At 40.5% G+C, this 23481-nt stretch overlaps 1 protein-coding gene across 2 annotated transcripts; it reads right to left on the bottom strand.

Moving 5' to 3' along the window:
• Nucleotides 1-23158, bottom strand: canx (calnexin). Of its 2 annotated transcripts, none has more exons than XM_033632887.2 (15): nucleotides 23024-23158; nucleotides 14235-14471; nucleotides 12835-12908; nucleotides 12644-12702; nucleotides 11880-12021; nucleotides 11701-11782; nucleotides 11039-11231; nucleotides 9570-9759; nucleotides 8840-8953; nucleotides 8591-8747; nucleotides 8263-8478; nucleotides 7420-7539; nucleotides 5363-5492; nucleotides 5143-5258; nucleotides 1-2817 (listed from the first exon to the last, which is right to left on the bottom strand). In XM_033632887.2, the coding sequence occupies exons 2-15, from the start codon at nucleotides 14466-14468 to the stop codon at nucleotides 2758-2760; spliced, it is 1887 nt and encodes a 628-aa protein (XP_033488778.2). In that variant the 5' UTR covers nucleotides 14469-14471; nucleotides 23024-23158; the 3' UTR covers nucleotides 1-2757. The 2 variants fall into 2 exon arrangements, with proteins under 2 accessions (XP_033488778.2, XP_078025708.1); XM_078169582.1 differs by having other exon boundaries at nucleotides 1813-2817; nucleotides 5143-5252.
• Between the last annotated feature and the right edge of the window lie 323 nt (nucleotides 23159-23481).

The raw sequence follows: 23481 nt of genomic DNA, 5'->3' as shown, positions 1-23481 counted from the left end.
GTGTTGTGGTGCCACAGGTGGACAGGTGGGAGGGTTAAGCGCCTGAGTTTTTCCCTTAGTGCCTTTTTCTTTTCATATGGGGTCGATGAAAGAGGGACTGGGTGTCTGTCCACCTGCTGACGTGACAAGTTTAAAGTCCAAACAAAAGACGACAGCAGCTCATTTTCTGACCAAAGGAACTTTTAACACAAGAGCTTCATCCTGCTCTGTGACGTCAAACTGTTTCTGAGGATTTATTTTTACAAAAGCAACAAGAAGTGAGTTTGGATGTGAACGAAGGCGTACACTTCCAACCCAGGTTAATGCACAGGTGCAGTCAAAACCACCATGCACAAAAAAAAAGAGGTAACTACCAATAATTCCAATCCCCTGAATGTTGAAATGCAACAGTACCAGCAGAAACAAGAGAAGGTAAAGAAAGAGGAAAACACCTGAACGTTCAGGGAGTTTCCTTATTAAATAATGTCATTCAGAAGCTGAGATGTGATTTGGGGGAAAAAAAACAATCTCAGATCCTTGTCTTGAATCCATGAGAGTCCTACCTCAGACAGAGAGAGCTAAACGAGCTGCTGTCATGTTTGTTCGAACGGGAAAAATCTATAATGCTAATGGACTAAAGAGGGTGAAGGCCTCCTATCTCCAAAGTATCCTGTTTCATAAACGTCACCAAAACGACAACTGAAGATATGAGGTTTTAATATGTCTTTAACAAGCCGAGGGGTGGTCAGTACCTGCTGCCAAAACCGGTCTGACGAGTTCCACCTCAGTGCCAGGTATCACACACCTGTCACTCATCTGTAACTGACATTTAGGGGCCGTGTCCACCAATGCTTTTTTTCCCGGGGCCAGCGTATTTTTTTTTTTTTTTTAATTCTTTGCAATGGGAGCACCACGTATTTACACAGAGCTACAAACGCCAGCGCCGTGACGAGACATCAGTTGGTTGTTGAACTTTAGGTAGTGGAGAAGTGACAAATACCATGAATACAAACCATCACATCGTACACATACAAGAGCTGAACAACATCAATAATGGGGGACAAATATGATAATGTACAGGTCACATATTAATATAGATTTCCTCTCATGAACCTTCCAGACCAGCAGGTTTCCGCAGATATTCCGTGTCATAGCAATCAGACGAAAGTAAATTATCTCCACTGAAAAAAAAAAAAAAAAAAAAAAAACCCGCTACGCCTCCAAAGCGCTCTCAGACTCGCCCAGCTGGGCGTTTCCCAAAGAGCGCTTAGTGTTTTCAAGCAGGTACAATAAAAGTTTGGTGGATACAGGGCCGTACAGTTAAATCCAGCTCTATCACGTTCTCTCCAACATATTTGACCTCTGACCTTCCACCCTGCCGCCATCAGGACAGTAACACACAGCAGAAATACTGAGGAAACATGAGCGCCATGTGTGGAGCCAACAGCTTCAAAACAAAACAAATGACAAGAAAACAAGACATTAAAAAAAGAAACAGTATGTGTCATTTTCCTTTTTAAATATTAGCATAGTGAATTTCACTTTAGGATTTAGGACGCTAGCTAATTTATAAAATCTGGGAAGGCTAATGAGCCAACTGTTAGTAGGCGAATTAGCTTCTCAGCAAGCTAATTAGCTAATTGTTGGTAAGTAGATTAAATTATTTGTGAGCTTGTTAGCAACTAACGTTGACGCTAATTACTTGGGATTACAGTACGCTTCTGGTTGGTGAATTCTCCGACTGTGCGTTGGATAATTCGGACTACTGTTAGCCCAATTAGCAGCCTGATTGTGAGCTAATTAGCAGACTGTTGGTAGGCTAATTGGCAAGACTTTTGGTTGGTAAATTCTGACTGTAGGATAACTGTGACTACTGTTAGCCTAATCAGCAGCCTAAGAGTGAGCTAATTAGCAGGCTCGTGGTTGGTGAATTATCCAATTTTATTAGCAGCCTGATAGTTGGCTAAATAGCAACAAGTCGGTGGGCTATTTAACAAGATGTTTGGTGGGTTAATTCCCTGACTATCTGCAGAGTAATCCTAACTGTTTGTATCTTAATTATTAAGCTAATTAGCAGTCTGTTAGCAACCCAAAGCAGGATCATGGTAGGCTACCTCAGTTTCTGGGCTAACAAGTGGGTGTTGAAAGCCAAATTTCCATCTGTCAAGAGACTTGTTAGCAGCTAATTAGCAGCCTGTAGGTGAGCTCATTAGCAAGACGTGGTTGGTAGCCCAATCAGCTATCACTGGGCTAATTAGCATGCTTTTAGTAGCACAAGCAGGAAGATGGTTTATTCATGATTGTGGGCTAACTTGTGGGTGCATCTGTCAGGAGCTGAGAGCTAATTTAGCATGCTGCTGGTAGGGCGGGGCTTGGTAGCTCAGGGTGGTGCTGAGCGGTGAGCGGGTGGCGGTGGCGGTGCGGCAGACGGGACGGTCCCGTGGGTTTGGGTCTGCTCAGGTGTTGTTAAGGAATGATGCAGGAAGTTGTAGTTTATCTCAGTTAATCTCTTTCAGAAACAAAAAATCCTTTAAATCACGCTAACTCAGTTCTGTTCATACTGGAATCATCATCATCATCATCATCATGAGCAGGCGTCCATATCGGAGGTCTTGATTACGTTCCTGTCGGCTTCGCTGCTTCCACGGGTTCCATTTTAGGCTTCAAAGCCTCGGAGCAAAGGAGTAGAAGAAGAAGAGGAGGAGAGATGGGGGAGATATTTTAGGGGAGGGGGAGATGGGAGGAGGTTTTGAGGTCAGGGCTGTGGATTCAGAGATATCAGTCCTTTCTGACCCTCCTGTTCCTGGGAGATCTCCGCAGAATGTCGTCCTCAGACTTCTACAGAGGAGAGAAGACGTGAAATTCATTCATCCTGGGAAACATGAGATCACAGCTGATTTTAACAACACGGTAATTTGCAGACAAACATTTCAGCTTCAGAGGTTTAGAAAATAACTGGTGCTGCACATCACTGCTTATTGCTGCTGACTCGACATCAACACCAGCAGCTGTTTTAATCACTGTGTGACTCTCAAAGGTACATTCATTCTAGTCCTTCTGATACTGTTCAGATCGTAATCATGAGCTCTGAGCTGCAGCGGTGGATGAAGCATTCAGATCCTTTTACTAAAGTCAGGGTTCCCACATTTTTTTCATGGACAACACTGCCAAACTTTTCCTTGAGATTTTAGCACCCATAATAAACAGGGTTTTTTTCTTGCCCCATGAGCCCGGTGTTTTTCAAACACATCAGATTCAAACTCTACTGAAACATAACTTCAGCTAGCTGGCGTACATGAAGGGGGAGACAGACCAGTGAGAAACTGACGAAATGTATGCAATGGTAAATGAAACACTGACACACATCAACACATATTAGAGCTACGTTACATCGACAGCTGCAGAAAATCAATCTGCTGTTATGTTACATTATGTGGAAGATTACTGTGACAATTTCACTATACATAACACAGTTCCATGACTTATAGTATCACGTAAATATTTGGTCTACTATTACAATAATGGAGCATGATCATGTAATCAGAACAAAATTTAGCCCCAAACTGGTGGTTACTTACCAAATGAAATCGCGAATAAGTATACATCTTAATTATTGTATTACCAGGAGCCGTCTTGTCTGTCTGTCTGTCTGTGTCAGTGTTTTAGTCTCGTCCTGCTGTTTTGTTAAGTGTTACGTGTGAGTTGTTTTTGTGCACTGTCAATATAAGATATATTTGTGGTGGACCTCAGGAAGAATAGCTGCTGCAATGCAGGAGCTAATGGGGAGCCTAATGAACTAAACTAAACTTTTCCAAAACTTAATATGATTTTGACAAACAACATGACTTTTCCAAACCTGGAAAATATGACTGCAAATCCATGACTCTTCAAGGTATTCCATGACCATGGATCACTGACACCAAACTGTTTTGTCATTGCTTTTACAAAAGTTAAAAATTTCCAGGTTTTTTATGGATATGGGAACCATGTAGAGTAAAAGTACTGATACCACACTGTCAAAATACTCTGTTACAATTTAAAGTGATAATAATTAAGTACATAACTGAGGAACTGTACAGGGGTTGGGCGACTGGACCAAGGGCTGAGTACATCACTGGGTGATAAATAAATCGATGAACTAATGATTTATTTCAACCAAACCAGAACTGGTGATTGGTGAAACAGTGGAATGACGAACCAAGATGGTTTTGATGAGTTTTATTTGGTGTCTGTCCAGTTTGAATGAAGTTTGTTTTACGAGTTAACAAGGCGAATAAACAAATTGGAGTTTGGTGAAAGAAGTTCAGAAGGTGTAAGGTTGTATTTCTCTGTTTATTAAGGAAAGTATGTGTTAGATTATTTCCTTTCTTGACATTCTGTGAAGTTACTTTGCTTTTTTAGTCTGAAACAAAGAGGAAAAGCCTCAGAGGGAAAAAACTCCACAATATTTATCTAACAGCTATAATTACTTTTCATTTCATCACTTTATACATCAAACATATGAACAATTTATAAATTATGTATTATTATTTAATATGGAACTACCCAACAGTTTATTGTTAGCAGAGTAATCAGAGAACAATTTACTTTGCTGCTGATACTTGTACTTTTTGTATATATAATTTAGTGTGCCCCCGGGAGTTGAGCCAAAGGCATGACACCAAATAACTACAAATGAATGAATGAATCTAAAAATAAAATTTAACATAAAAGTTCTGAATACTTATTTTAATGAATGCTTCTAGGCAAGACAAATAAAAACATACAACAAAATTAGTTTCTAGTTAGTTGAGCTTGATGGCTTCACATGTGATTTTTCTGCCATATTGCGACAGAGACAGATATCAGAGAATATTCTTCTTGATATCAGAACCATAAAATCACAGACACCTAAACAAACAAGCTGCTTCTGTCATTGTGTGTTAGATCTGTTGTGTTGGAAATAACTCACTTAATTGGCTGTTTTTTTATCACCTCACTACAAATATCAAATCAGTCTTGATCACTGCTGTTTGTTTTAACTAAACTCCAACAGACGGATGAAAACTTAACATAATAAATGCACCTGAGCGTATCGTTACTCTGATATCAGACTGCACAAGTTTTTAAGTTTTGGTGCTGAACATCTTCTGTCACGGAATAAATTAAAACTCATCCCCTCACCTCTTCAGCTGTCCCCTCCTTCTCTTCCTCCTCCTCCTCCTCCGCTGCTGCTGCTTCCTCCTCCTCTTCCTCTTTCTCTGCAGGATTTTCCTCTTCGTCACTCTTCTCTTCTGTAGCTGAGAGCAAAGATGTAAATCAGTGAGACAGACAGTAACAGACAGCAGGAAACCACAGAGAGGAACAAACAAAGAGTTTCCTCAAATCTAAACGTAGTAGTAACCTGGACTGCTCTTCTCTGCCTCTTCAGCCTTCTCCTCCTCCTCTTCCTCCTCCTCTTCCTCTTCCTTCACGTCGGGCTGAGCTTCATCTGTCTTCTTGTACTCTGCTGCCGGTGTCGGTGTGCTCTTCTTCTGCAAAACAAAAACAACAAGAAAACAATTTAGTCCTACTTCAACCACTTGGAAATCTGCAACTCAATGTCTCAGTTGACAAATTTGTGGGTCGCAGTCCAAAAGTGGGTCACGGGTCCATTCTGAAAATCAGTTAGGCATCTACATCTACTGCTAGGCAAGCTAGCAAGCTAGCAAGCTAGCAGTAGATGCACGTTTCCTTTTGCACGTAGTAGTAGTTATGATATGATGCTGGTTATGGTTGCTTAGCAACCTCAGACACAACGTGCCTCTGCGCCCTTGAAAGTTGGCACAGAAAGGCACAAGAGTAGCACCCAGCGCCCGACCTCGTGTTTTCCAGACGGTTAAAGATGCAGCATGTGTACGGCCCTTTAAAGCAGCCACGTTGTGCAGAAACTACTTAATTTGGTGCGAATGAAAAATCACAAAGAACATCGCCGTGACAGAGTTAGCTGTTTAACAGGAAATGTTTCCATGAGAAATACAACAAAATTGTTTCTATCTTTTACTTCATGTCTGAGTCTGCTTTATGTTCGTCTTCTGTGTCTTAACTTTGTAGCAGACATGAATACTTTTTAAATATTGTTTTTTTAAGACGATAGTGACAGCACCAACAGACAGATGCAGTGGAGTAGAAGTAGAAAGTAACATAAGAAAATAATCATGGAAAGTACAAATACCTCAAATTTGTACTTGAGTACAGTACTTGTGTAAAAGTACTTTCCAGTTATACTCCAACAAATTAAAATCTGCACAGTTTCTTGTCTTGTAGCAGAAAAATAAATAAAGTCGTGTAGCTGACCAGGGCTGGGTATCGCCACTGCTTTCCTGAATTGATACGATTTCTAATTCGATTCAATTTGATTTGATTACGGAAATTTCAGTTACAATATCAATTATTGCTAAAATGTGAAAGAGGTTCTCAGAGGACTAACACTGTAAATTTTACAAGGAATTATTTAAAAAAAAAAAAAAAAATTTAGAACAGGATTAAAACTGAATATTTTATAACTACATGTTGTTCCTGGAGCAGCAACAGTAATATTAAAAAACAGCAAAGTCACAATATAAACTTAATATCTCACTGGAAACAAGTCTAAAATGTAAATAAAATAAACCATATTCCTGACATCACAATACTGAGTGAAGGCTGCTGCAGAAATATAATAACTGACACCAAAATATAAAACAGTATGCTAACAGTTACAGATAAGAGCCCATGACGTCGGAGCCTCTCAATACTAAGGTCATCAATAATTTAACGCTACAGCCTGTTTACTTCCAGCGAGATTAACGGGATTAAGGCTTCGCACATATATTAAAAGATCTCAGATTTTATGAATCAATCAGGTCACACAAATGATCGATTTGAACTGGATGAATTGATTATTTAACCCAGCCCTACAGCTGACTGTTTCTGGAGACCGAGGACTTTCCAGGAAAACACATGACCAGACAAAAATGCAGATATCTGTCTACACTACAGCACCACAGAAACACAAACAGACTCCAGCAGCACAGAGACACAAACACGTGAAGCTACTCTAACAACAGCAGCAGCGTCAGTCACCAGGCCTGAGGAGGCGGTGCTGGGTTGGTTTGGGTGTCCGACTTCCTTAAACTCTTCCTGTAAGCTGGTGAGACTCAACTGACCCTGATCTGATCCTGAGGACCTCTGTGGACAGTCTCACACACACACACACACACACACACACACACACACACACACACACACACACACACACACACACACACACCAGGCTGAGACATCTGACAGCAGGCTGCACGACGCTTCACAGAACAGTCCAGGTACATTAAGCTTTAAGTGATGTCATCACTGCCTTGCCCTCAAGATACAAGGGCTCATCTGTCGAGCTAACAGTTCTGTGTGTGTGTGTGTGTGTGTGTGTGTGTGTGTGTGTGTTACCTTGCCAGTGCAGCAGAATACGATGATGAGGACGAGTGGTAAAGCCACAGTGAGGACGTAGACGATCCAGAGCCATGGACGCTCCTCTGCTGCGTTCATCATCTGAGTTGCCAGACCGGGCTGCAACAACATTATCATCATCATAAATACAAAAACATTAACAAATACACAAAAACAGGAAATATAAACACACATGAATACTAATCAACAAAGGACAAACAGATCACAGTGTTAACGGTCATGTTTTATAGGCAGAAGACAAAAACCTCCAGTCTTTAACATGTTGACAAACACAAACACATGGAAGTGACCACCATGAGACGGTGTATCATCTCTAGCCAACAACTCTCTGTGCTTCTGATCTGTAACGTTGACAGGAAGTGACCACCATGAGACGGCCTATCATCTCTAGTCAACAACTCTCTGTGCTTCTGATCTGTAACGTTGACAGGAAGGTCATTTTGACTTGACCAGCGGACTTCACTGCAAGCTGATTGGCTGCTGAAACAGGTGATGTGCTTTAAAACCTGCCACCTTCACGTCTGAGTTTATATGCTTTTGTTCTCTTTTATTGCCCATTTTATGGTTTTATTCTCTTTCAAGTGAAAATATTTGTTTGTGTGCGGAAGGGAGGACGATAAAGCTGAACCTTGACCCTTTCTTAACTGCAAGTTTATTTTGTTTGCTTTTTCAACACCTCAGTTTGTGCACGTTGTTCCAAGGCAGGACAGAATATAACTTCTGCACTTTCCCTCTCTGAAACCACCTTCCCTGTTCACTGCACATTTACTGATGACCTCATGTCTTATGTAGGTGGCTGTGTAGTTCCCTTCCTGCACCCACCTCAGCGGCGCCCTCTGCAGCCTTCTTCAGCCCCCAGCCGTCAGCAGCCCAGCGTTCTGCAGTGTTGCGGTCGTTGGTGATGAAGAAGTTGTCGAAGAAGATGTCGGAGGTCATGGACCAGAGCTCAAGTCCCACGGCGCTGAACGGACTCATTCTGAATGGCTGCAGGTCCTCGAAGAACGCCGGGTTGGAGATCTTCCTCGGCTTCCACACGCCCTGAGGACAGAGACGAGGTTAGGTCACAGGGAAATAACGTGATTATCACCTGTTGATCCAAATACAGCTGCACCTGAACGCCTCTCTGTGAGGAGGGGGTTCACAAACTCACCTGGTAGTTGGGGTTGTCAATCATGGGGGGCTTCCACTTGCCCTTGTAGTTGGGGTTGTCGATCATTGGTCGTTTCCAGGCGCCGCAGCCGGGGGCGGTCTCACAGGCGGGGTTAGGGATCTGAGGAGCCTCCCATTCGCCGTCCATGTCCTCGTCCCTGTCAGACAGGAAGCACAGGCAGACAGGTGAGCAGTTTTTATTCATCAGTGTTTTCTGACTTTGATATGACACCAGGTGAACATGACTCACCAGTCTTCAGGTTTGACGGCGTCGGGGTCTCCGATGTACTCCGGCTCGTCGTCCAGCCAGCCGTCTGGTTTCACTGCATCTTCATCTGCGATCTGAGCGGGAGCGTCTTCATCCCTGCAGACAAATATATGAATACACATTACTGTGTGATGAAACATGATGTAGAGCTCAAGAATGTTCCTCCAGCGAGACTTCATTAACTCCAGTTATTTTCACGATGTTGTGCTCGTGCAGCAGAGAAGCGAACAGGCCACCAAACTTTTCACTAATGATCTCTTTCTGGAGCTTTCAGCAACAACACATCATCTTCATCGTGTATTATATATAAGCTGATGCTTTATTTATCCAGAGGGAAACTGTTGGGCAGCAGCTGCAGCACAAAGTGAGAGTATATAGTGTAAATACGAGTGCGAATAAAACAAAGTATGAACAAAAAAGATTATCAATAAGGTGCAAAAACTAAATGTAAATAATGCGAGAATTAAAAACAGGTTGACAGTCAAGGCCTCTGCACACTGAGTCTGTTTTTTCATCCCACACTGTCGCATGTCTAAAAATAAATATGACTTCATGTTGTGTCAAACGTGTTTGTCCAAAACTTCAGTTCGTCACAATTTTCCTGACGACACACGACAAGATTGATCAAACATCAACGGACAAAATGATGAATGGTGGATAAAGTGTGTGTGTGTGTGTGTGTGTGTGTGTGTGTGTACATGCGTGTACTGACCAGTCCTCAGGCTTGGTGGCGGTGGGGTCCTGGATCTTGGGCCTCTCGTCCCAGTCCTCTGGTTTCTGGTCGTCAGGGTCCTCAATCTCAGCGGGGGGGTTCACAGGAGGGGTCATGTCTGTCAGCAGGCTGCCGCTGTTCACCACCGTCTGATCCACCAGCACCTCGAAGGTGTTGTCAGGGTTCACCACTGGGGGGGCGACACAGAGGTGAGTTACACACCTGGACGGTCATTAATGTGTGTGGGTGTTGAGCTAGCTTCATATTTTCCACGCCTGTGCATCGCGAGGGTTGGCTTTGGTCCGCGTGACGTGAATGTCTTTATCCTCATATGTCCGTGCGGACTGTACACAGGGGGCACGACGACTGCACATGCTCCAATTACAAAATCGACTGGGCAGCAAACAGATAATATAATGGATGCTTATTCTGAAGAGAGGTTGTGCGAGAAGATCCGCCTTAACCCGCACTAATATAATTTATCTTTAAAGGAATAACTGCCACCAACTGCAATGGAGTGGATGGAAAGATGCACATCCTTGGAACGATGAAGTGATGCGGACTCTTGGTTGTAGTATGAATGGAACCACATGTGTGTGCATGGTACGAATCTGCGGCTGTCCACAGAGCGTCTTAACCCAGTGTGTAAATTAAAGACCTATCTTTTTAATGTGGAACAACACTACAGTCTTGATTTTTAAGTTTTAACCACTGGTTTTTACCTTATTTTATCCCTCCCATTTATTTTTAATTCAATTTTATTTATTTACTTATATATATATATATATATATATATATATATATATATATATATATATATATATATATATATATATATATATATATATATATATATATATATATTCGATGGACCTTTAATCACCTCATTTTATTGGTTTGTTCTGTTTTGTTTTAATTGTTTTTTGTCTTGCAATCTTTATGTCTAGTTGTTTGTGTTATCCTTTAAATTGTGTCTGTCATTCCAGTTTTGCCTTGTGAAGCACTTTAGGCTGCATGTTTGTAGGAAAGGTGCTGTTTAACTGAAGGATAACTTCGGCATTTATCAACCTGGACTCGACTTCCTCGTGTTAATTCATCAAAGAGACAATTTTTGAAATTGGTCCAGCATTGATGGAGCTGGCAGCAGCCGGTAGCTGCAGAACGAGCTGCAATGGAAGCACGAGGGGCAACTAAAAACCATCACTGTATGTCCATTAAAGTGGTTATTTTAACTATTGAAAAGTTCAGATTATTATCACAAGTGGCTAAAGTGTCTTTTTAACTTTCACTCAATTTGAAAGCTGTTGTTAACATCAGTCTCTTCCATCAATTTACACGGGGAAATACGGTCCAGGTCAGGTTCAAAAATGCTAAGGGTATCCTTTAAAGTTGAGCTGAGATGCGTTTTAGAGGTGTGTGTGTGTGTGTGTATTACCCAGTGTGTTTAGGAGTGTTGGTGTGTCTCTTACCTAGTGTGTAGAGGTGAGTTTTCTTGTCGGTGTAGTACGTCCTCAGGTCGGCGTCAGGTTTCTTGGCGTGTTTCTCTTCGTACTCTCCAGTTTTGGGGTTTTGGTGTCTGAAGATGAAGTGCAGTTTGTAATCTTCTCCACACTTGTCGGGTCCAAACATGATGGTGTACGGAGTCTTGTCCACAAACTGGTGCTGAAGAAACACAAAAACACAAGAGACTTAATTTAACTGCTTGGAAGTTTAAAGTCTGTGTTATACCTCTCCATGTTTAATTCACTCATTATAACTTAAATATCAAAGTCATGCAACAGTATTCTGTCACCATGGTGGAAGAAGTGCTCAGGTTTTTTACTTCAATATAAGAAGCAATACCACAGTTCGTAAATACTCTTTTACAAGTAAAATCTTCCCCTTGTTTTTGTAAAGTTTCTATATTTAAAACTGCAGTTACTGAATGTTGTTGCACATCTTGTGTCATATTTCAACACCTAATTACACAGTTTCTTGCGTACAAACGGTTGAGCAGCGTCTCAGTCGACAGATGAAGTTTGAGGTAACCCTCTGAGGGATTCACATTACATCACAGCTGTAAGTGCAGTAACAGCAGACTGTACAGGTGTGTGTGTGTGTGTGTGTGTTGTGCGTAATGAGTCAAACTGACCAGGTCGAGGTCCGGAGTCTGAGTCAGCAGCTTGACATAGGCGCCGCCGCAGTCGATTCCCGCCTGGAAGTTCACCTCATACCTGAACACAAACAGACAGAGAGATGAGAGCGATGCAAACACCTGACAGGTAAAATGAATCATTATGAAAACCACAGGGGAGAAAGTCGTCTTCTTACTGGACGATGAGGGGCTTGTTGTCGAAGGTGAAAGGTCGCAGCAGCTGGGCTGAGATGGCGTGATGTTTGGCTCGGGACTTCAGGACCAGACCTTTATCACCGGGCAGCTTGCTGTCCTTCATCTCCTCCACCGCCCATTTACCTGTTAATTACATCATCACCATCGTCATCATGTGAATGAATGTAAAACTACTTTGACACCAAGATGTTGAATGTCACGTCAAACAACCGAAGCTGCTTGGGTCAGTTTGTGTCTTTGCGTTTGGGTTCTCACAGATGGCCGACATGCTGGATCACACAAACACAGCCTGCCTCTTCCATTCCTTCATCCACCCTCTTGAAAAGGTTGGTGTTGTCACATTTGTGCATATCCAAAAACGGCTGATCTCCAAGTCTTTCATAATGTTTACAAGAAGGTGTGTTTCTCCTTCTAACCAGAAATTTGTGCTCTCTTTGTGGGCGTGTATCTCTACCCCAGCCTTCAAACTGTCAACTAGTTGCTTTGTGTACAGTGTATCCATGACAACACACAGAGCTGACTGTAAACAGGCAAGAGGTTGTGAGCTGTAAACTGCGGTAAAAACCCCATGTCTCAACTGGAAAATGCTTCATTTGGCAAAAATTTGGAATATGTATACAGAATATGCCGCTTACTAACCCTGACCCACATCAAATTCAGAATATTGTCACACAACAGTGGATAATAGTGGAATTACAGTGTTCATGCAAACATCGTCATTAAGACACTGTAGATTTGTACCTACCATCATACTTTGCGATGTCTTCATCTGCATCTTCCTTCTTGGCGCTGGACAGCACCCACCTGAAACCAACACACAGCTAAGTTTAGGATCAAAGACAAGCAGCAGGTCTCACATCTCCAAAACACACAGGAGAAAATCATGCATTCATATTTAAAATCTAAACACTTAATGACTGTGTAACATGCGCTCACCCGTCCAGTGTCCCCCGGTCGAAAGACTCAGCAATGAAGTGTTCCCCCATCGGCTCTGGAGCCTTGTAGGTCACCTGCACACGAAGAAGAAAGAACAGAGTTGATGTTAAAATAACAAACAGCAGATTTATTTTGTTCTGTTTTCTCCCGTAGAAGCAAATCTGACGTCTGCTGATTAACAAGCTGTTAATTAAATGACCATAATTAAGACCATAAATGCCATAAAACACAGTCAGCTCTTTGTTCTTGTTCCAAACTGCATTTTCTCTCCATTTACTATTCATTTGTAACTTCCAATGTGCAAAATTTCTGAATAAATCGTTTACTATTAATGTTTGCATTAATATTAATCATGAATAATCTTTTTCTGGCTTCTGGAAACGATCTGCTCTTCTTCTTCGAAACCCTATTTTTCAGTAATTTAAGAAATGTTTGGTTTTTAGGCACATTGCTGTTACGGCGGTTTCTGTTCAGTCAAGAAAACAGAAATTATTTAGACGGTCTTCAAGTTTCAGGAAGCAAAGTTTCAGGCTGTCATTTTAGACTGAATTATTCTACTTCTAAAAAAAGAAACTGGTTTGTTATCAAACTGGAGTCTTGTGTATTTCTGGTTGTCTCCAGTGTGAATGCGGGTCAGTAGATCAGCAGGTTAGTTCACTGCTCTGTTATCAAACTGACTTCCTGATGTGGCTGGTTAATGAGTAACAAACATTTCCTGAGGAAACATAAAAAAATCCTCATGGATTAAATGAAATGTTCAGAAATTAGGGCAGATCGGTATTTTTTCCATTGATAGCAGTAAGTGACGGAAATTGTATTTATACAGCCTCAAAATCACACATTTGCCTCAGAGGGTGTTACAACATACGACTCCTTTTATTCAGAAAAACTCCACAAATAAACTTCAACAAGATAAAAAAAAAAATCACTGATATTAAAAGATCTGCATTTTTGTTGTTTCATATAAATTATTCTATCTAATACAGATTTTGCGTATTTGCAATGGCAAGAGGACCAAAACCTCATGCCAGCTGTCTGCAGCTGGCCTCACCAACAACATTCGCACAGCAGGCGCGCTCAGAGTGACACCGTTGTGATGCGCATACGTTCCTGAGCGTCTGTTTTTCAGGGTGCAACAGCTGCACCCTGAAAAACAGAGTTGAGCTTTGGGAACACAGTAGCATCTAAGTCCATGATAAAAATGGAGGGCAGGGCTGCAAAAGCTTTACATCTGTCCCATGGAGAACATTTTAGGCCGATACACACTTACAAAACAGCTTCTGGAAGATGATCAGCTCTGCACTCAGGATTTCTGATAAGTAGGCTGTTACTGGGCACAAGAGTCGCACACAGGCAGTTTAAGTCGCAGCATGTGTACGGTCTCTTATAGTGCGTCCTACCTTTGGTGTGGGAGGAGTTTTAGGCTCAGATGGAGCCTCATCCTGCATGTCCCCCTCCAGCTCCTCCTCCTCATCATCAGCTCCGCCCAAACCCAGATCCAGCTCGTCCTCCACGTCCATGTCGTCACCCAGACCGTCCTCAATCAGGTCCTCCTCGGCCCGAGAGACAGGGGCCAAACTGAGGCAGAGGAGGCCCGCTGCCAGAAGAACGAACAACCCGACCTTCTGATCCATAGTCTGCAGAGAGAGAGAGAGAGAGGAAGAGGAGGGAGTGAGCACATCTGTTTCCAGCTGCTTGTTTTTACTCTCAGCAGGTTAAATAGCATCAAAGCAGCCAGCAGGGCGTCTTCATGTTGCACAACACCTCACGTCTCCTGCTGCATTTTAGAGCTCGACGAACTCTCCATAAATAACTGCTTCATAAAAGACAGTAAAAAACTTCTGTCCCTCCATCATTAACAAGCACAGGCTGTTAATGTGTGTTTCTCTGGCAACCATCCATCGCCACGGTGACCAACCAGCACCCACAGGACACGCAACCTTAATGAGATTACACCCCATGGGATTACTGCAGCGCCCCACAACACACACAAACATTTAGAGCACGGTCAATTTACTCTGCACATTAACACTGTTGAAGCTGCATGTTACTCATTACACCAACACACCCAGACACACACAGACACACACACCTGTGGCAGGTTTACACAAACGTCTTGTTTACAGGTAAATAAAGTAAAGATGCATCTACAGAAAATTTCAGACTCTATAATGACAACAGATAATTTCCTGAGCTGTGTAAACAATAACGGACCTGCTTATTATCCTGTGATCATATTTTGTAAACAAACTAACACAAAAACATGAAAAACATTTATATTTTTGTGTCTTAAACACGCCGCAACAGAATAAACAAACATTCACTTGACTGCTGGCAACTTGATTGTATCTGAAATATTAATTCACAGTCATAAAAGAACGGTAGGTATTATAGAAAAGGCTCCACATTATTATTGTAATTATCACCTCAAAGTCCATTTTCCCACCTGAGTCTGACACAGCTGGATGTGTGAATACCGTTCTCATAACTACTACTGAAACATAAACAAATGCCCAAAATAGGGAGAATCTGCTCAGTTTGAACTACGGTTAGATACCATTCACATTTCAGCAGATACTGATACCTAGAATTCAGATCCAGTACCCAACAGTACCCTTTTTTTTAATACTTTACACTCTGTAATAACAAAACTGCAATTTCTGAACAAGATGGAGGGATGACATTGTCTTCCTTTGTCTCTTTCCTCCTCTGCTCTTTTCTAATCACAGGTAGAGCTAAGTCTCTGATTGTCTGTGTGAATGTGTTTGTTTGCTTGACTCTCGCTCTCTGTGTAGACAACTAACAAATATGTGGAATAAGAACATAATTTAAAAGAACACAATCACAGACAGCAGTTAAACAAGGCTATTACTAAAATTAAAAATTAAAAAATTAGACCAGACACAGTAGTTTCAGCTCACTGAATAGCGCTCCGAGCTTTGGGGTGCTATGCGGTAACTTCACATCCTGTATGGACCTCGCATTCTCACCCAGGTGCACTCTTAAATAACGAAATTTGGCACTGATTGATTTAATGTGAATCGGTACACAATCGTACCAACGTAATTAGGTCAGCACCCTTTTAAGTACTGTTTTTGGTACCTAGCCTAAGTAGAAACGATGTGCGGATATCCACCGTACAGCCAAAACACATGGGGTATAGACGTGACACACACTGTAGGTGGAGCTGGGTTTTTACCTGCTACACAGACTCCGTCTTTGCAGCATGTGGTTGCTGCCATCCTCACTGTGTGTACTGAGTTTTGCCAAGTGATAAAGTAGTTGGTTATGGTGGGTTATGAAGCACATAGGCTGGATCATTTTAACTACAGGATGTACTGATTTAATTTATTTTAATGTGAAATGTAAAAATACCCACAAGGTTGCTCTGCTGCTTCACTTTACCCTTGGTACAATAACATTAATTTTTCTTTTTTTGGGGGGTAGTTTTTACCTGTTGGAGAGCTGCGGAGACGTGCACAGAGAAAAAATAACAGACAAGCCACATAAATATAGAGAAGAGCCACACGATGCCAGCGCGGCTCCTGTGGTCAGTGTAGCAGCTTCATTTGATTATAATGGATGCCCTCTGCTGCGGCAAACGTGCTGTGCTGAGTTCGTGTCCCTCCTCTCTCGGTTGTTAGCTTTTTAAAGGTTTATTATACTGAAAAAGTTTCAAGCCTATCAGTCAACAAATTAAAGACATATTTTAACTTGTTTTAGGAGCCAGTGTTTTCTTGTATCAGTTATCCTGTACATGTACATGAACAGTGAAACAGAGTCCACAAAACATGTTGTAAATACTCTCATTTAAAATGGACAGCATAACAAATTTCTGCAGGGACAACCCAGCATAATCTGAAAATAATTACTCACAACTTCATTCAAGGAAACTGACAAAAAGGACCCGTTGAATACGTGCAGATAAATATTATCTTGATTTATAAAAGAAAGAATCATCCTGCAGTTCTCTGGTCTTTGTCTGAGTATGTTAACTTGCCACACATATCACTCAGCAGACTGCTGGCAGCTAATCAGATTAACCTGCAGCAGGATTAGCATGCCTGGCTAACCGCCTGGCAGTGAAGTGATGACTGTGACCACCAGCACTAGCTGTTAGCTTAGCATCAAAGCCATCTGGCCTGGTGCCGACGTGCCGTTTGAAGGAATTGGCTGCAGTGAAAACCGTCAGAGTGAAAATGTTACACCTCCTTTGAAAATGTACAGTCTGGAGTACGATGATGTCTTTAACATTTAAAAACATAAAGTTAAACACAGTCTTCCAACCTATCTGATGTTTCTGCTGTACTTATTTTGTGTACTGTGTTGCTTTGCAACCGTCCAAAAACCAAATCTACCGGCACGGACACTAAACAATGTACAGCTGGGGACAGGGCCACAGGAAAAAAAATATTTTAAACCATCTTAAAAAAAGTCTACCACCAATTCAGTTTTCCGCTAAGTCAAATGGTTGGTGGCTTTGAGATAATGGCTTTGATTCCCGGTCGAAAGGCTGTCTGACAGCGAGGTAAAGAAAATATTCTGAATATAGCGTACACTTAAACTGAGTTTTGTTTTGGTGGGCCTATTTTAGGTCACTAAAAACTTAATTGAGGCAGCGTTTGCGCGGCGCAGTTGGATTTTATGTACGCTACGCAGGGATTTTCTAGCTCTAAGTGACTGTAAATACAGATTGTGATTCAGTCTGTATTTTTGTGTTTTGGACAGTTGGTCAGACAAAACAAGACATTTAAGGACGTTGCTTTTAGCTTTGGGAAACTAAACTGGTGTTTTCTGATATTTTACTGACCAAACAACTACGAGCAATGATTACTAACAATCATTTTCAACGATGATTAAATGATTGTTAGTTGAAGCTCAAATAAATCAGCCTGTGAAGCTTTGTTATAAAACATCTTGTTAATCAAGCAAATTGAAAATTAAAATTTCTATTTTCTAATCCTCAAAAAGGAAAATCAACTATTTCCTTATTTAAGACCAACTAACTAGAGTAACTCTTACTCTGCTGGGCTGCAGGTTATATATATATTCTAGGTTTTGCTGACCATGAATCGGCTCCATGAAGCAACAAGACACAAAACAATCCCAGTCTCATGTGAGCTTCATCTCAAAGGATCAGTCTGGTGTTATTTATTTTTTGTTATCATCAACAAATCTCATTTGGGGCTCAACTGGGAAAATCCTTTTGATTTTCTGACCAATATTGTGATTACATTGCGATAAAATCCTCTGTAATTTAAACTTTGGGGTTGTATTTAGATAATCCTGCACAAGATATGTTTGCACCATCATCACAGATTTATTTATTTATTTATTTATTTATTTATTTATTTATTTATTTATTTAGCGAATAATCCAGCTGGTTGTTGTCAAGGTTCTCACATGAAAGTCAGCTTCTCACTAAACATCATAAAAATAAATACCAAGTAGTAGTATACTAGTCATTACTCAATAATATTTATATATAAAGACGGCATTCAAAAGCAGTGTTTCATTTATTTATCACACAACCTGTTGTCCAGTTATCATATTAAAGGCAAACTGCTGCTATTGACTGTTAATTATCGATTCCATATTTGAAACTGGGGATTCAGCTCTCTTAAAATTCTACTTTTTAAAACTGTGATTGAAGTATGAAAAAGATTAATATGATTCTCTTTAAAATGTCTTCGTAATTTCCCCTGATCCTCACTGTAGGTTTTATCAAACACACAGGAGGAAATGGTGCATTTGTGGGGACTACTTTCAGCAGCAGATTCATCCACATTTGGTGCCAGAGTGAGTATCTGTGGAAGCAGGATGGTGCCTGTTGGATTGAAATAAATTAAAATATGGTTTTCCACATCCTGTTACAGTAAAAGGCTTTTAGAGTCTCTGTGATGGGCTGATAAAACAACAGCCTGTCTTTAATCATCTGAGTGAAACCAGCTGAAGTTGCTGTTCTCCACCCAGACTGATGGAGGTCTGGAGTTACAGTTAATCTGATATTAGAGTGCGTTTAGCCTGCAGGACATCTGCTGCCCCTCTGATTCACAGTCTGATAACTAAACTGGTTGCTAACTGGGTTTGATGGCAGGGAAAAAGTGCTCTCTGAAGAGTGACTCGAATGTGTCTGCAGCATTTGATATGAAGGCTGCAAATAACAATTATTTTCATTGATATATTGTGTCAGAGGGCTTTAAAGCACACAACACCCTCTGTCCTCTGACCCTCACATGCGATAAGGGGCAAACTCCCCCAAAAAACTCTTTAACGGGCGGGAAGAAAATGGAGGAAATGTCGTCGTATGTACAGAACAGATCAACATATTAAAAATGATTCAGTAAAATTAGTTTAAAAATGTCCATACAACCATTTTTTAGACTTCAAGGAGACATCTTTAAATGTGTAAAACTAAAAGATATTCAGTTCACTTTGATATAAAACATAAAATCCTCACACAGGAGAAGCTGGAACCAGCATGATATTTGGTCATTTTTGCATTTAAAACACTGAAATTTATTAAGCTCTCAATTGTTTAATTGTTTAATCTCTACGTTAATATAATACAAACTCAAACCAATGTTTGCTCAGATTCTGGCTTATTTATTCTCTGTAAAGATGTTCACCAAATTAAATCCTGAATTTTTGGTGATTCTAGACTTTATTTTATTTCTTATTGACATGATTATAAATGCGAGATATTTAGAAACCGATGAAAAAGCAGCATCATATCACTCCCCTAGTACAGTCACATTTGTTCTGTATCTGTGTATATGCAGAGGAAGACTAACTTTAAGACGTTTGAACCACAATATTAAGCTGATAGTCACAATATATCTACTGACTGTATAACCAACAATGCGCCAGCTTCCTCAAACTCTTCTGCATTTTATTCTGGTGAAATTCATGTCTGGTTTTGTATTAATGTCTGATTCATTTGAGAGAATTTGATTATTTTCTTGAACAGAGAAAAATTTCTTACTTAAATCAACCTGTTTGAGTCATTTCCGGGCGTGGAGATGATTGACAGAATTCTACCAGCATTGTGAGCAGCTCATTAAAAACAGTGGAGTGAGCCTTTATCAGCCTGCATCAGTTAACTGCCAGACAGACAGGACGGGCAGGTTACTATTTAAACAGAAATAAACAGTGAGGAGCCCTCGTCTTCATGAAGTGAGGAATATAAACACTGAATGACTGACTGTGCTCCTCGGCCACAAATCTGTCACTCATCTCTCCCTTTAGCAGTTACTTTACAAACTTCTAAGGAGCTTAAGAAAACACCACTGTTTTCGATTTAAATATCCCAATTAGGTGCTAAAAGATGTTTTAAATCGTTCTCTTCATCTCCTCCAGCATTTAATTTCCAGGGCTGAATGAGAAAATATGAGGAGATCAAGCCACAGTTTTTGATGTGTGTGTACAAATGTGTGCCATTTGTACTTTAAACATCATTTTAAAATGTTGGTTTCATATGGTTTTCAATTTGCAACTGGAAAAAAGGTGTTTCTTCTCAAGCACTGGTCACAATAAACAACAAAATAGAGAAAGAAATTAAATAAATTTTCTAATAACTGTATCTTCAGAACAAGAACGACTGAATGTGCTGTTACTGAGCAGAAAACAATACGTTTCACGACACTTATAGAAACAAATGAAAACATTTATAAAGCTGATGTTTATACACAAGTTGTGAAATGCTTTTTTACTTCGCAAAACTGATTACCACTCTCAGCTTATCTATTGAGTTAAATGAGATCTTAGGACCTTGTCATCAAACCCACAGATGTACCTTCAGACTTCAGCAAATTTACAGAAGAAGCGGCGATGCAACTCAATTTGTGGATTTATTTGGGTGTCGGTGTAGTGACTGGAATCCAAATGGCTTTACATTAATTCATGTGAAAGATTTTGATCTTTCTTCTTAAAAGTCATTTTCAGGTCGGCGAATTTTAGGCACGTAAGCCTGAAAACGTAATTAACGGGTGAAACTCTGCAGAGTGCTGCCATCCAGTGTTGACATGTTTAACTATGCAGCTCAACTGGACACTCAGGTGAAAAACTGTAATCCCACAGTAATCTGTGGAGCTAATTTCCATCTGAATGACTTCAGATCAAAGCGGGCGGCGTCCTGACACAGCCACTGAATAATTCTGAGAGAAGCCAGCAGGATGAACCAGTCAGGCTGCTGCAGCCTTCACTGGAAATACTGGATCCTAACCTGAGGCTATAAATCAACTCACTAAAGCTCATTTCTGGCATACAAACCTGGTTCTGACTTTGTTAAGGGGCTGGAGCTTCAGCTAAGGCCATCCTATAAAACTAATTTACTGTTTTAAAGGAAACACACTCATTAGTCATCAATTGTTGAGACAAGTGACGATTAAGTGCTGCTTCCAGCTTCTTAAATGTGAGGATTTATTGCAACAGCAGACTGACAGCCTTCAGTAACCCGTTCCAGACTTTTGAATCACTGCCAAATATCTCATTACTTAAAGAAACAGGTTCTGGTGTTGTGCGTGAGGTCAGACTAAACAAAATGCATCCCTTTGTGGTCTTTGGGGAACTTGTGATAAGCATTTCATATTATTTTTAACAGTGACTTTTAAGAGGACAAAATGTTCTCCACCCTGCAGACTTCATTAGAGAGACATTAATGAAGACATTAAACAATGAGTGAATTAATTGTTAAATCCAGGCCTAAAGTCAACACTTAAATACCTCTTGTTTTCTGAATTTTTAAGGGTCTTGCTTTGTATTTTTCTAAAAAAGGGGCCATCGATGTGTGCCATCCTTCAGAGAGATCACAACCAACTAGTGAATCACAATTAGTCGGGTATTATTTGAAAAAATAAGTGTGTTGCTATCAGATATTTGATTAATATTAGACATTTAACCATTAGTAATTACTAAATACTTCAATTTGAACAAGCAAGTAAAACTATCCTTTATAGCTCTTAAGTTACAACATTTTATCAGTTTAAGTAGTATCTGATATTCCGAATTTGTGTATTTCGACACTTCATTAAATGCATAATTAAAGTAAAATAAAACAGTAGTAGAGAACAAACTATTTAAACAAGGCCATAGTTTGAAGGCTGCATGGTTGAGTCCAAAATAAATATTCTAGATGTCTTGTGCATCATTTTAGAACTGAAACAATCAGTTGATTGACAGAAAAGTGAAGTGTTTTAATGATAAATTAATCGTCTTATCATTATTTCTTATTAGTGATAACTAGTTATTCTTTAATTATCTAAACAAGCACAAATCCCTTCTCATGTTGCAGCTTTTCCAGTTTTTGTTTCTGTTCTCTATCTTTAAATCATTGTGACTCAATATATTTTTTGGGGGGTGGGGACTGACTTGACATCGAAGACATCACTTTGGAAAATGTGAAGTAGTGGTGGAGGTTTGAAAGTGAATGATTAATAAAGATTACTAACTGACAGGTTGTAAATAATTATTAGTTACTAGCTTCATTTTGTACTCGTTTCCATGAAATCCTCACGCATTTGGTATCTTTAGACATTTCTCTTTTACATTTTTTAAGTAAGGCGATCTGTGTTTTAACTGTCATTTGATTACAAAACACCACTAGGTTTGGCAGAAGAGATGAAGCTAACATGCTAACTGACTCCTCGCACACTTAATGATTTATTTTTACCAGCCTGTCATTTACACCACTTTACAAAAACATTTCTACCGACATTTATGTTCTTAATAAACACATTAATCTCTTGTGAGATTCCTTAGAGGAACAACTTTCCTCCGTTACGAACACGTCTGATTCAGCTAGCTTAGCTTAGCTGCGATGCTGCTTACGAAACGAAGCTCGAGCTGAATAAACTTCATCTTCTAACGTAGTAAACACAAGTAGACTTTTAAAGAGCTGCGTAAGAAGTAGTCTCATTTAATATTTTATTAAATATGTGACGTAAATGTTAGTGTAGGCCAAGGCAGCAGGCTAACAGGCTAGCTGAATTCACCTGTAGTTAATTAGCCACTCAGCGCAATGCTAACAGCATGCTCTGAGACACCTAGCTTTATTTTTAACGGCTAAAATCGGACGTTATTTAAATAATCGGCGCGCGGACAGCTCAAATGAATCAGCGTTTCTCATAAATCGCTCCTCTCCCGCTGTGTTTCACCGTAAAAAGTGACGTTTATCGGTCTCTTTACTCACCTCCGGCTCTTGGATGTGACCGCCTGGGAACTACTGAGGAGCGTCACATGGGATATTGGGGAGCAGAGACCGCCTCCCCCCTCGGCCGCTGATTGGTCAGCGAGAGGGAATGTTTGACGTGTCCTGTCAACTGTCAACCGCTGATTGGTCGAAGGGAAATCTCAACCGGACTAGACAGTGCCCGCCCCCTCTGGAGCTGAACCTCGTGGACAGCGCTGATTGGTCGGGGTGGCAGGAGAGGTGTGCGCTGATTGGTTGGAGCGCGGCTGATGAAAAGAGCTGTTAGACTGATGATTTTAATGTCAGATTAGATCATAACGTAAAATACACTAATGATATAGAGACATAATACATGATGTAATAGCGTAGTTAATTTAGCAGTAATGTAGTTTAACATAACAAACACAGTAATATAAAATAGTATAGCCTAAGTACAGTATAATACACCATTAAAGCAT

Source organism: Epinephelus lanceolatus, chromosome 7 (genome assembly GCF_041903045.1).
Source record: "Epinephelus lanceolatus isolate andai-2023 chromosome 7, ASM4190304v1, whole genome shotgun sequence".
NCBI lineage: Eukaryota > Metazoa > Chordata > Actinopteri > Perciformes > Serranidae > Epinephelus > Epinephelus lanceolatus.
Note: the sequence above shows the minus strand (reverse complement) of the source record. Positions and strands in the feature narration are given on the sequence as shown.